This window comes from Vanessa tameamea, chromosome 14 (genome assembly GCF_037043105.1).
Source record: "Vanessa tameamea isolate UH-Manoa-2023 chromosome 14, ilVanTame1 primary haplotype, whole genome shotgun sequence".
Classification (NCBI taxonomy): Eukaryota; Metazoa; Arthropoda; class Insecta; order Lepidoptera; family Nymphalidae; genus Vanessa; species Vanessa tameamea.
This window is the reverse complement of record NC_087322.1, coordinates 5,121,594-5,137,046: the sequence shown is the minus strand read 5'-3', so window position 1 is coordinate 5,137,046 and position 15,453 is coordinate 5,121,594. Positions and strand designations below refer to the sequence as shown.

Below are 15,453 nucleotides of genomic sequence, written 5' to 3'. Positions count from 1 at the left end.
TTAATAAATTAACTAATTGAAACTAATTTGCGCTCAAATCTGTTAAACCGAGAGTATAAAATTGTATGCAGACGGCCTCATCATTAATAGCGCACTTACAAACAACCTAGAGCTTATTAAGAATAAGCCTACAGGAAAAGTGAACACTTACTTTATTTTTTTCTTCTCCACTCCGTTGTGTTGATTACTTATCAGAAGAGCTAATGTACTGAATCAAAATCAAAAAAAAGTTTAATAAAATTTCAATACAAGCAAAATTTCATAAATTCCATTTTTGTCCCTGAACCAATAAATCTTATAAAAATATTCCATTTAAATTCGCGATATTCTTACAGTGAATAAATAATACATAAGATATTTTTTTAACGATTCGCAATATTTAAGTTTATTACTTTTATGTTATACATTCTGGAGAGCCGAGGTGGTCCAGTGGTTCGAAAACGCTAATGTTAACCGAAAGTTGTCGGTGCAGATCCGAGCGCACATGAGTGTTTTTTATTCATCTTGTGCTCAGCAGTGAAATCGTGAGAAAACCAAATCGCATTGAAGTTGCGTGATAGAATATGCTTCAAAAAATTCCTCAAAAGGAGAGGTAGTCCCAGTAGAAGCCTTGTAGCCTAGTGGAACATTTAAAGGCTGTTACTTTCATGAAGTTTAATACATACGTATTGCTGGTGAAAATATAACATCTATCTATATATATATAAATATTTTTTTATAATAAAACTGTTATTGTTAACTTACAACCTCATTTCATATTTAACACAATTTATGTGATATAAAAGCTTATCCCAAGATATTTGATACTCGTATTTACTTAGTTTGAAAATTTTAAGTAAATTCACATCACGATATTTCGGAAACTATAGGTCCCATTAACTTAAAATTTAGCATACTTTCTTTCGCAACGTAGACGCTCATTTAGAAAGATTTTTTGAAAATTATAACTTTAAAAATGGAAGCGTAACTTTGTATGAATTTTAACCCTACGAAGTCAGGGCGAGTAGCTAGTCCGTCATAAATATACCATGTTTGATTACACGAGGGGGCCGTGTAGTAGAATCTAGGCATTATCCTGTCACTTACATGAAATCCAATAAGTCTGTTTGGGTAAATTTACTACGGCCATAGAATAAGTGCACTAGTCTGGAAATATCCATTATAGTCTCATATAAGCCGAACACAAAACTCGTTTATTTAATTTACGCTTGATTTGTGGAACAGATTCTAGCAAAATTCGCACGCTTACGGCTTTTGGCTTTATGAAAATATAATGTCGATATAATAATAAGGAACTAAATATATATATTTTTTTTATATTTTTATATTATATTTATATTCTCATTCATCTTATAGTATATTTTGGCCTTATTCTGAAGATTTATGGCAGTTTTGACAATATTCTTTATAGTAGTTTACTACGAACAATATTAGGAGCCCAAGTTGTATCAAATAACTGTTAGCAACTAAAAATAAAGAGGCATTTGTATGCATGCCTGTTATTGGCTAGAAGAACTCTTCCATAATATATTTATTATCTCCACATTTTTTTAATTAACTTTTATATATATATTTAATTTCTAGTAATTCTAAGTAACAAAAACATTTGCGTATTTCCCCACCTTTAAAAAGGCGTTTTCCGCTATGCGTGCTTGTAAATATACTCTTAAATTTACATATTCAATGTGTACCATATTATATTATATATAATAGAATAACTTTTTCAAGAATATTTAAATACACTTGCACCCTTTTGTTATAAATAAGAAACATTGGAAAAACAATTTTTATTTGACGTCAAATTAAAAATATGGTGTATATTTTTAATTCAACGTCAAATTAAAAATATGGTATATATTTTTAATTTGACGTGAATAGGAAAGTGAATATTTTTTATGACTTTATATTATCTAATTTTCCATACTAATGTTAAGACTCAAAATAAAATGAATAATAAAAGAAATCATATAATATCAAAGAAATAAGTCTATATATATTTAAAACTCAATCCCCTTCGAACAGAAAATATACATATATATTAAGGCAAATAAATATATTTTGAATGTAAACATTAGTACCCTGTAAATGTCCGACTGTTGAGCGAAGGTTATTGTCCTCTCGAGGAAAATTTTTGGATTTTATTGCACTACGTCTAGTAATACGGTTTGATGGATACGTTTGTGACACAATTTAATTCAACTCATGCTCTTTACCGCCGAGCTCGAGATGACTTCTAAACTCAAATTAAGGAGATGAAAAATCAACAGTGCTAACCCATGTTTGAACTCACAATCTTCACTTAAAATAGTTATTCTAGCAACTGAGCTACTTCGACTCGAACAAACAAACAAAATAAAAAATATTATTTAAAATATTTTAAAACCAGCTATAATAGCACTGGATTAATATTTTGGACACAAAATGTTTTCAACTATGTTACAACAATGAGTAAGAAATATTTGAGTTTCATTTATGGCTTCGTTTAATTACGTTTCGTGACAGTTTTTGTAATTAAAATGGCACAACTGTGTTGCTATTAACTGCTCACCAATGAAAGTCTGTAGCTAACTAATGTGTTCTGGAAATAGCAATTAGTAAAATAATCAATTACAACTTAGTACACGTTTTATAATATAAAAATACTTATTTTAACTACATTGATCACTGATACTGTGAGTGAAAGTCAGTCAGACATGAATGAGGTATGTAAAAATATTTCATATTTGAGCAAGTCCATCACGTTTACATGACAGTTGAGCAGGTTTACCCTGCTTGAATATTTTATTTTGACTGTGACTTAACATCTCAAATCACAAGGTTGGTGGCAGGTTGGCAATGTAAGGAATGGTTAAAATTTCTTGGCGCCAATATTTATGAGCAATAGTTACCACTTACTATCAGGTACACCATTTCACCCGTCCACTTACCTGTGCTATAAAAATAAAGTATAAGCATTAAATAAAAAGAAAAAACAAACATTACCTTACATTTTCACTGGTATGGCTTTGTTAAAGCCCTTATGGGTTAGTACCTCATCAGATATTCTACCGCCAAAGCAGTACTTACTGTTGTTGTGTTCCGGTTTGAGGGGCGAGTGAACCAGCGTAGTTACAGGCACATGGGACATAACATCTTAGTTTCCAATGTTGGTGGCGCATTAGCGATGTACGGAAAGGTTAATATTTCTTAATGTGCCATTGTCTATGGACGGTGGTGACCACTTGCGGTGGCTCATTTACTCGTCCGCCAACATTAATCATAAAAAAACATAGATAAATGTTGCAACCATATCGACTTGTAAGAAATATAACCTCATCTTGACCAAATTCAGTCAATTATAAGAAATCCTAACTAATACTTTAAATGTTTAAGCGAGTTTGGTAATTTATTCTTTCATATGTTACGTTAAATATTCTTACAACGCAACAGACCATCATAAAACTTTGCAGACATTTTGTCAGGGACGCAAAAAAGGGCATGTTTAACCTGATCGCCCCCATCACCTCAAACGCGGATAAAAACTAGTAATACAATATTTTCAATACGGAATAACTAACTATTCTTATTCTAGTGAGAAGCAAATATGTAAATGCCTTCTATATTTTACTTTTCACAATAATTGTCCGAGTGTAATAAAACGCACCTAGTCTTTTTTTATACAATCAGACCGATGAGTTTGAGGTGTTATTCAAATTTTCCGTTTGCTCGTCCCGTATCAACCCTCGGGCATTTTCCACATCACCGCTTCCTTTACAAAAGTTACCCTACTAAAATGTTCTCTTGCTACAACATCGAATTTAAATAAAATAAGAATGGATTATAGATATTTCCGCTCACGAAGACACGCCCCTCCTCGTAAAATTACTATCGGTGTATATTAGTATGAGTTGGTACTTACAAGATGTATTAGTGCATGAAACGACTAAAGAAATTGAAGTAAATTTAAAGTCAGTAAAAATACCAACTAGATTATACTCTTATAACAATCTAACATTTTACGCCAATAATTTAAAGAAGGAGGAGCGCCTTCGTGGGTGAAATTTTCAAATGAATATTAAACATTTCCACGCACAATTATAATTGTAAAACTTTCGCCATGAATATTAACATTTATAGAAAAGTAAGTGCCTTCAAATATCCCGCTTTTGAGTAAATATCTGCTCTCCTCTTGAAGAGTAGGTTTGGAACTCATTACATCAAGCTGCTCCAATGCGGGTTAGTAGATACACAATATGTGGCAAAATTATATCCATATTACTTGCAAATTATGTCAAGATTTCATCAAGAGATGAATTTATATACCTACTTTATATTATTAAACAAATACTTACAACTTGAATAGTAAAGCGTTTTATTATAAAAAAATAAAACTGAAAAAGCAAAACATTGAAAACCAAACGTTGTCAAAACAAAATCCATGTACGAATAAAATGTAGTAGAATAAATTGTATTTTTATCAGTACCAAAGGTTTGTGGAAAATTTCAGATCAATCGGTTGCGTGGAAATGTTTAATATGCATTCGAAAAATTCAACTCACACGTGCCAATACGTGAAGTTAAATAAACGCTTGTAAAAAAAAAAGAAAAATTTAAAGCTACTTTCAATATTTACTTTTTTTCTACATTAATTTTTAATACTGAGTTCATAGTTTAAATGGAAAAAATTACATTAAAATTTGCGTATTTGTTGTATCAAAGATTATTTTTTTAATCAAAAACGAATTCGACGAAAGGATAAACTCGACGTAGTTTTATAAAGATATGAAAACGTATTTTATAATAAAATTCTCAATAGTTTTAATAGATGAAGTCATAAAAATCGTGATCTACTTTCATTCACGTTTCCTTCGTCCTTATCATAAATCTCACAAACTATGAATAAGATGTCTTCTTTTTAAAGACACTATTATTTTCCCTATAAATACTTTGTAGATTTTACGATAGAACTCTTTGAATAGCCTCATTTATTTACAATGTCTTAAAAAAACACTTATCCTTGTATTTTCACGATCATTGTTATTTGTTTAACATTCTTGTATTATAATGTATACATTAAACCGACAGTACGTGAAATATTATATATAATATTTCACGATATTTTGTTCTGTCTATTTTGGTAGGGTAGGGTTCTGTGAGACGTAGGGCGTAAACTGATAAACGTCGCTCACTGATAAACACTGTAAATTTTATTAATTCAATAAAAACGTGAATCGTTAATATACAAATTCCTAGTTAATATATAAATGTATAAGCTTTTCAACCAATTGCTATGATAACTTTTTTGATTACTTATATGCTTAGATAGAATGACACACTACAAAAGAACTAAAACAAGCAGGGCAACTTTGTTATCTAAGTGTGCGTGAGCTACGCTTAACACTCGCGTAATTTAATTTAATTTTACTAGAGTGCGTGTATTTAGGGGGCCAAGATTTGGTCACTATTTTTTCGCCACTATCTTTGATAGTTTTTTTAGGCACATTAATAAAAATCAAAAATATTAAATTAATAAAATGTATTATATAAATGACCGCTAAAAAGGACAGTAGCTCCACATAACTTTATATGTAGACTCAGTCATCCCTCAATTTAATTTTAACTACATCTACGTTTCTTTTTTATATATAAACACACACACACACACATGCAAAAAAATCAAGGCAAAGGAAACAATTTCTGATATTGTTCTCATGCTATGATATTTTATTTTAATACTCCAATCCATCATCCATTGGAGTTATATATTTTGATCAATGTTACTTTACATCGGACAGCGATCGATGACTGTTCCATTAATAAGGTTGCTAAGCACTTTGACGTAACTCTTTTTACTGACGGAGCAAAGAAAAAATAATGTATTTGTAATTGAAACTAATTTAATATAACTATTTTCTGAAAAAAGTATTTTTTGATTCGAATTTAAGGACTATTTTTTTTATAATTTTATTACTTACTTATTTTATAATTATATACTAAAGTTTTTTTGCGATTTTCTTTGTTAAAATATAAAGCAATCATAAAAAATTGGTGTAAAAATATAAGTAAAAAAACACATCAACGTTCTTGTCTTGTATTGTAGTTTTATGGTGGTTATCTACTTTTTATTGGTCGAGGGATTGCAGAGGAGAACGATTCAATCTTTGGTTAGTGTTTGCATGGAAAATGCTTTCTTTCTTGTCACCAAAGATGGATACCTCAATAAAAAATCAAAGGCTTCCGTATATAAAGATAAAATGTTTGTGGTTGTCATTTTTTATATGAAGATGCATTTATAAATTCAAGTCTATTTATTCTTAAAAGTATGTATGTAGCATTGTATGTGATTTATAAGTAAACTGAAAAATTCGGACCGAAATTGTGTTTTATGTACTTAAATCCCACATCAAAATGCTTAAAATTATAAAATGGTTTGAAGAATAATTTTTATTTCTTTTCATCCCAACTTCGTGCGCCTAAAAGTCCCTGCCTTTTGCTGCCCTTAATATTGAAACATGCAATTTTTTGTCTTAGCGAATGTTTTCTTTATAAAATAAGCTTTTGTTAAAAATTTCAGCTTTTCAGACTCAATAGTTTTAGTAGTGCATTGATTGTCAGACATGACAAACGATTTTATTAATATAGGAAATATTACGTATTAGTTGTCGCACGCGGCTTAGTTCACACTTTAGGGCCTTTAATTATCAAAAAGGAGCTTTATACAAAATTTCATCGAATTCGATTCAGTCGTTTTGTCACGAAAGAGTTACACAGTCAGAGTTACTTTCTACTACTACTTCTATATATATTATATAAATTTTTATATTTATTAAATTTTAATATACATAGATTACATAATATAATAAAAATCCCGGTACTTCGAAATGTCGCGTCTTTTAGATAATATTACAACACGTCACTTTAAGTATTAATCATTATTGACGTATTATACAAATCGTTAATTCCTAACTATTCCCTTTTGTTTCTCAACTTTAACGTTATATATAATTATACAAGATTTATATATATGGTATTTTTAATTAAATTGTTGTTGACTAGCTAATAAAAAGTCGATATCGATGTTCGAGCCCAGGTTCGAGCCTCAATAATGTTATTGGGTTTTTTCATCAATAAACCTTGGAAGTTGTCATAATATTTTTTTTTCAACAAGGTGAACAGTGATTTATTCTGATTGATTCTGAAATCAATAGAAAAATACAATAATTTTTTACAGTCAAAACGAATTGATTTATTATGTTTTGTATTATAACATAAACTAATTTGTAAACGTACCAGTGAAGTACAGTACATACAGTTTATTAGAGAAAGCTTAACAAATGATTTATACCGTAAAATGACTTTTTGTCGAAATTCATCAAATTATTTTTGCAGTCATTCAAATCGATTTTTTTTTGTCTAATTGTATGGCATAATACCCCCCCATCAAAAACCATTCTATAATAAATATCAAAATAATTTACAACACAAAACTAAATAATGTTCCTATGTTTTAAAGTAATAAGTATATATTACTTTATGTTTGATCGATTTCATTTATAATAATTCCTTAAAATAAATATTTCTTATATATTTCGATTATAACATAAGAATTTGAAATGAGTAAAGTTAGCCTTATCCGATACTTTAAGCGAATGGGACTATTACACTCGAATCGGGCGAGTTAGGCTGAACTGCCGACGCGATACCGCAATTCTATTCCATATAACAGTTCAAATACTTAAAGCACTTCTTTCAGTGAAACGAATTATTTAATATATCGACTAAAATAAATTCAGATAAAAATGTTCCAGTCGATTGATGATATTGAAAATGAGTATGAAATATTTCGCTAAAATAAAGTAAAACATAAGAAATAAACTTACATCTAGGCTTAAACACATTAAGCTGGGAAGATAATTTTAAAAGTATTTCTCCAAATGGGAGGAGACTTCTGAGTCCCATTTCTTTTAAGTGTACATTATTCTTAAATATTAGAAAAACACTAAAATAAATGGGAATAACAAACTAAGTATACGTAATTAAATGTGAATCGTGTAGGCAGTCTCCTTCTGTCTGTGTGTGTTTAAGATAAATAAATGCAAAGTAATATGACGTATATTTATTACGTAGATTAAATTATGTTAATGAGAATTTTAAAACTTAAAACAATAATTGTAAATTAAAAGATGTTCTTTTTATGAAAAAAAAAAATCTGTCTAGGATTGTAGCTTGAAGTAAAATACTAAACGGCTTTAATCACATTTTCATAATGGGCAATGTCGTTAGCGCAGTAAAATGCTAAAAATGATCACAAAAATAACGACTTAGCGCTTAAAATGAAAAAAAAAAACACTAAAATATATATATATTAATATTATGTGTAAAAAATTATAATATAATTTATTTAAAAACTTAAACGATTATTTCAGTTGAATTGAGATGAAATTTATCATTAACGAAATAAACGGTGTTTAATTTATTTGTTACATGAACTTAATTAATTTATGCAAGGTCTGGCTTCATTTAGATATGAGCGTATTTTAGTCAGGGAAATCGAGCATCGAGCGCCTTAACATTGTGGTCTATCGAGGGTATCAAATAATATCTTTGGGGTCAGATAGTAAAGTAGAATGTAGTTTCAAATTTTACATTATTTTGAATATTAAATTTAAATTATACAAAATTGATTTTTATACATATAAAAATCAAAGTATTTATTCATGTAGGCTCTTACAAGTGCCATTGAATCGTCATTTTACTATATTCATTTACATTTAAAGGTACTTTAAGTTCGGAATGTACTCGTAGCTTATACGGAGAAATTCCGGCAAAAAAATTAGTAGTTACAGTTTTCCAACTATTACAGTGGTAATTAAAAACAATTCAATTCAATCTTGCATGAAATCAACAAATGCCACGCTTTATTATTTTCTTTCTAATCTTTTATCGAGAAATACGCCTTATTAATTTTTAACATTAGATTTAATAAGCAAAGTAATTTTTATAAGGATTTGAGAATATTTAATATGTAAGTAACTAACATTTAAATTGCGTTGGAAGGCAATAATTGACTTTGTGGACACGAAATCTGGTGTTTAGACGATGTCCGTCACTGTTTTTAAGTGTAAAGAAAGTTTATTTTAATGAATGAAGTTTTTATGGCTCTAGGATTTCCTTAAAGTAATAAATAATAAAATATTATAGCATGCAAATATTATATATATTAAGCAGTATCTATCTATGTTAGTTATCTGTCTAAGTTTCCTAACCATATATGTTACAAAGCTGGGTTTTTAGGCAAGGCATAACAATGAGAATTCCATTGCAGCTCTGGATCTATAATGGAAATATAATCCCCAAAATTACTGTATACAGTCATACTAAGTATTCAATACGAACTTAAGGTGCCGTTGTTAGATATAAGATACGGTACACATATTTTTTTTATAGTGATCGACGCTCACTATTTTTTGTAAACCATATCAATGATAAGGATTTATTTACATCTTAAATAAAATAATTATGATATTATAATATTTTTTGTCAAATATAAGAAGTAATAATGTACCATCAGCAAACAATACAATATCACAAACTCCTTTCTCGCGCAGGACATTAGGGTTATGTATAAATATCAAATAAATGTATGTGTAAATATTAAATAGCTCAAGACCTAATATGGATCCCTGTGAAACGCCCATTGTTAGCATAGACCTAGAAGACTTAATTTTCCTAACGAAAACATTTTTTGTCTCAAGTGCACAAAGCAATAAAATCAAAAGATACCAATTAATGAGGCCATTTTAAGATCGAAGTATTTCGTGTGATACACAATCAAATGCTTTCGATTAATCGCTGAATCCACCAATAGCATTTATTATTTTCTCCCACACATCATATATATGCCCAAGCAGCATCGTTCCTGCGTCAGTTGTGAGGCAACCCTTAGTGAAACGATATTGATCATCGTGAAAATAACATTTACACCGTAATAGACCGGAAGTTTATTCGAACTATGTTTTTTTCAAAATTTACCTTAACGACGGACATATTGAAATAAAATCGTTGGTGTTTCCGGTTTCAAAAAGTGGTAAAACTTTCCTTTATTTGAGTAAATCAGGAAATGAACCAATATCCAAACATCTGATAAAAATTAAGCTATATACGAGTAATATTACTAATTTTACCACTACTAAAATACAAGGAAAAAATCATATAGTTCACCCGTTTTTAATATTAAGACAATCAAATATTTTTATATATAAGATAATATTACTGTAATTAGTTTGATTGATATTGATATTTCTTTTGGGAACATTGTTTCTTAGTAATGTAGCCGAATCTGGTGATGATTTTAATTATGATGATAGTTCAGTAAGTATTTTTATAAAAAAAATCCTTTATATACAACTTATAATTCCGAATTTATACAGCTTTCCTGATAAGTTTTTGGCTGGTTCTGCATAATAGGATTTATATAAGCTTATTCTACATGAATAAATTTTATTTGCAAAGGCTTTTTGTCTTGTTTTATAGTGATTTGTGGAGTGGTATAACTTCAAAAGAAATATTATCTATTAGCATCGTAACTTTTATTTCAAATAAACGAATTGTTGCTGCATGTTATATAAGTATTTATTTTTAGATGAGGTAAAAATGATCTTCAAAAGGTAATTTTCAACAAAAATCTGAAAAATAAAATACATTTTCAAATCAAAGCTTTCGGCGGAAATAAGACAATTTTATAAAACTTTGCGTTGCTCCTTTCAAAGTTTTTATTTATTTCTTCAACCAAATTGAATGTTTCATGTTTTAACAGATATTGTTTGCATCAGATTTGAGAATTATTGAATTTCTCTGCTCGTGATTTGTGCATCAACATTTTTATCGCCCGTGTTACCATGATATTGTATTTGAAATTATATTATACGATTTACATGCAAAAAAAATAATCTTACAATTCTCAGTTATATCTTTTTTGTTTTATATAATACCTATAAATATATATAAATATTGAATCAATCTGTTACAGCTGCGGAAACCGGTGTCGACGCTCTCAATCCCCGGCGCTATGAAGGCGTATTCCGGGAGGGACGCGGCGGCTGAGGAGGCCGGAGTTGCGCTAGTCGGCGTTCACAGCGAGTACCCGCGTTACGGCGAAGAGAGGGCGCTCGGCGGTGGCACATATAAGGGAGGAGGGACAGCCAAGCACAAACCTAACATAGGATATAGGTAAATATAGCTCGTTGTTATTGTTCTAACTTGGTAATCTCATACAAAAACTTAACTTACAAACTAATTAAGTAACACGAAAGTGCGCTTATCCCCAAAATGAATTCAGACAACTTTTAGGACAAATCGGATATATAGTAATATACCAATTAATAAATTTAGTTAAAAGGCATGGACAGTTTAATTAAAACTTAATATTATGAAAATACCATACGTAGATAGATGCCAAAAAAAATATTACTTTGTAAAATATTATGTTCATATCTCCTGAGCATGAAAGTGTACATCATCTACTTTTAAATATTAATATATACACTGACTGTAATAGGTCATGTAACAACGGCAAAAAAAACCATTACATAATTTACACCAATTTTTTGAAGGTGTCACGGAGAATTTTCTCTTGTGTACGCATGGTTTATTCAGCAGTCATTTTTAAGAATTTAATCTCGTGCTAGTTAGCTATTTTTTCCTTTGAACTCGAGGAATGAAAGTTTTGCGCTGAAGTAAGTAATGGCCTTTCTCGCTAATAACAGCCGGGAGTTACCTACTCCTAGATTTTACACTTCTTCGGGTTTAATTTAGCCCAGTTAGGGTGTCCTATAATTTTAACATAAGTAAGCTTTTCTATAACTAATTTGAAGAACTTAAAAATAAAAATAAATCAAGGGCTATAATTTCATTTATAACCACAATGCTTTAATTTTTTGTCATATATTTTCTTTATCGCTACTTATAAACCAAATACCCCGTCACGTCAGTGTGAACGCAATAAACTCTAACACTATCGAACGGATTTTCATAAAGTTTTTTCACCAATGGACGAAGTGTCTAAGAAGAAAAGTTTGGAGTATAATTCATTAGACTCTTGTATAAATTGCCTGAAACAGACGATGACCGTGAGTACTTCGCGTAAGCCAATGGAGTTATATGTATTACGATATAAATGTATCATATATCGTTACAGTATATATGACGTGGACTGTTATTATTGTACCCGCGCGAAGCCTGAAAGGGTCACGAGTTCAGTATAACAAAGACAAAGATGTTTAAAGAAACCTTACTTTTAATACGTCATACGTCAGCAGTTTCTTGAAAACTGTTTTAACACTAATAGACCTACATTCTACTCTGAACAAGGGTGTCGAGATAGCATAACACAATGCAATATGCATAGGCTTCAGATTGCTTATCAGCCAGCTAATTAGAATCTAATTTCCTTATGAATGAGGTCAAGACTCATCTAAATTAATGAAGTATGTCCATTTTTTTACAATTCACTTTCATAGGAAAATATTTATCATCAATCAAATCAAAGTATATTTTAATCAAGTAGGCTCTCACAAGCACTTTAGAAATGTCGTTTTATAAGTTTAAATTAAATTTAAAACTAACGGCGGGTCAGAATGTCTGTATATATTTCTATTTATTTCTCTTTTTTTATATAAAAATTTAATAACTGATTAATACGTCTCAATTATCAATGTCTTTTTATCTAATATTACATTAACATTTGATATATTTAAGGTTTTGGATTAACACACAGAAGGATAAATTCTTATCGAGGTAAAATCTCACGTTTTCTGTAAAATAACTATGGCATATTAATTTTGATGTATATAGAACATTATATATTAAGGAAAAATAAATGATAATGGATTTTTGAAATTCCGATTTTAATCTAACGTTACATAGAAAATAATTCAATAATAAAAAAAAATAAAAAATGACGAATGGATAAAGAAAATAACATTATAATGAATTTGATAGCTTTATTTTTCATGAGATAACACAAAGGTATTAGGATTTTTTACTTCACCTACAAATTAAAATATCTAAAGCTGAGATGGTGAATGATCGAAGCGCTCAAATTTCTCACCTCTCCGCCCTATAGCGTCGAAATATGAGAAGTATTTTTCGAAATAGATTTCCGAAAATCTATCATCGAGAGTAAAAGAGAAAAGACACTCCGATTTATAGAATAGTGCCTTAAGAATATTGAAATAAACTTTTTAAGGATTATTTATATACCCAGGGGGAAAGGTGTAGCTTAACCAGTATCTAGTTTTTTTTTTTAAATATAATATATTCTTGTTAACTTATTGATTGTTTGTTTTATCTTATTTGAGGTATTTTTAAGATGAATACTTTTCTTATTCATGGAATCTTTAAGATTAATGTTTTATTTTTATTCACACGTATCAATCGTGTAAGAAAAATGGCATTAAATTCTGGTAAATGTTCAAGTCACTCTTGATAAATTTCAAAGATTTGTTCGCTGAATTGGAGTGTTGGCCTCATTCTATAATAAATGCTTAATCCTGGTAATGACTGTTGAATTAAATTAAGAATGTATTTGTTTACGTGCATTATTGAGTTATTTACCCTCAGAAAAGTATATATTTAAAGAAACGTATTTATTACTCAAGTAATGAGCGGATATTTGTTTAATTCTATTTTCAAAATCTTTTATTTTAACATACTAGTACCTTTTGATTTCCTAATACTTAATAATATACGTAAAGTTAGTAAAATAGCAAAGGACCTTTGTTTGGAATGATAGAATTATTTTTATCGGGTAAATAATAAAATTATTATTAATATTTAATTATTACACGAGCATTCATTTAAAAACATACTGTAAAATAGTATTGTATGTAAAAAGTGTTGTCTCAAGACAATTGTAAGGTATTTATTAATAACTTAATGAAAAACAAAAGTCACGTAGCGTAGAATGTAAATTCCGAATAATAAATAAAGATGATTTAAATTTCGAATTTATTTCTTAAATGTATCCTCTGAATATATTGCAAGGAAATTTCTATATTTGTAAAATTTGTGTCTAAAGTAGGAAGAAGCGTTCTAGCATAAAGTCTAAAGCATTTTCCAGTACGTAGTACGTGACAATATAAGCTTTAAAATGTTCTCGTTTATACTAAATGACTTTGAACACCTTAAACTTTTATTATGTATATTATTATTGAATTCAGTGAGTGCGTGAAAACTTTTCACTAACTCACTGATAAGTAGTTAAAAATTTTAAAATAAAATGTACGTACAATTATATCACAATGGAATAATTAGATCCTTTATTACAAGCATAATTTAAAATCAATTATGTGCTTTTTTATGACATATTTAGGCCGAACAAATGTGCCAACGAATGGTAAATGATCATCACCGCCCATAAATGTAGGCGCTCACCAATGCGCTACCAACCTTGGGAACTAAAATGTTGTATCCTTGAGCCTGTAGTTAGAACATTGACGCAAATAATAATAATCTGTGCTAATATTATAAATGAGAAAGTAACTCATTATGTCTGTCTGTTACGCTTTCATGGGTAACCACTGAACCGATTTGGATTTTATTATAAGCCCTTGCATTTTTCTATCACTGGTTTCGAACCGATATCAAACATAAAATATGATCATCAGACATACTACCGCCAAATAACAGTACTTAGAATTGTTGTGTTCCGGTTTGAAAAGTGAGTAAGCCAGTGTAACTACAGACACAAGGGACATAACATCGTAGTTCCCAAGGTTGGTGGCGCATTGGTGATGTAAGGAATGGTTGATATTTCTTAGAGCGCCATTGTCTACGAGCAGTGGTGACCACTTACCATATGCTCGTCCGCCGACCTTAAAAAAATGACCGATGAATGCATGATGAATGATAAATTTTCATTGGCATTGCATTTTCGTGACAGGCTGAATTTCACGCGCATGAAGGCGGGTTCATCTAGTAACAATTATAATTATAACAATAAAATTTGTGTACATATTATACTTATGCCATTAAAGTCATCAAAATGATGTCATATAGTAAATGTAAATGATTGTATTCAATTTTGCGTTTTTCAACTATTCTGTTACTAAATAAATAAAGCGAGCACACCACAAAGAAGACAAGATAATAATTTTTCGCTCATTGAATTTTATACCAGCATTTGTTGCTTCATACAATGCAAATAACTAGAATATTGTATATCATTTCATATATGCCTTCTGATAAAAGTAGGAAATGGAAATCTACAAAGCAGAAAACGTACGCGATTTGTAATACAATATGAGTTTTGTACTATGCGTATTTTATATGAGTTATTGAACAATGTTCTGATATTGAATTTATGGAATTTAATATTGACACATGCTAGTTATAATACTTATATTTAAATATTACTTAAAAGTATTATTTAAATCAATTTAATTTTTTTGTAATAATTATCTTTTGAAATGATTT

General features: G+C 29.4%; 1 protein-coding gene across 13 annotated transcripts in view; it reads left to right on the top strand.

Annotated features, from left to right (window-relative positions):
- LOC113398625 (small conductance calcium-activated potassium channel protein) overlaps positions 1–15,453 on the top strand; it is a 238,953-nt gene that overhangs the window by 208,553 nt on the left and 14,947 nt on the right. For all 13 annotated transcript variants that reach the window (XM_026637464.2, XM_026637465.2, XM_026637466.2 and 10 more), the window contains one exon: positions 11,009–11,208. In XM_026637464.2, coding sequence (XP_026493249.1) covers positions 11,009–11,208 — 200 coding nt within the window. The remainder of the gene's footprint in view (positions 1–11,008; positions 11,209–15,453) is intronic.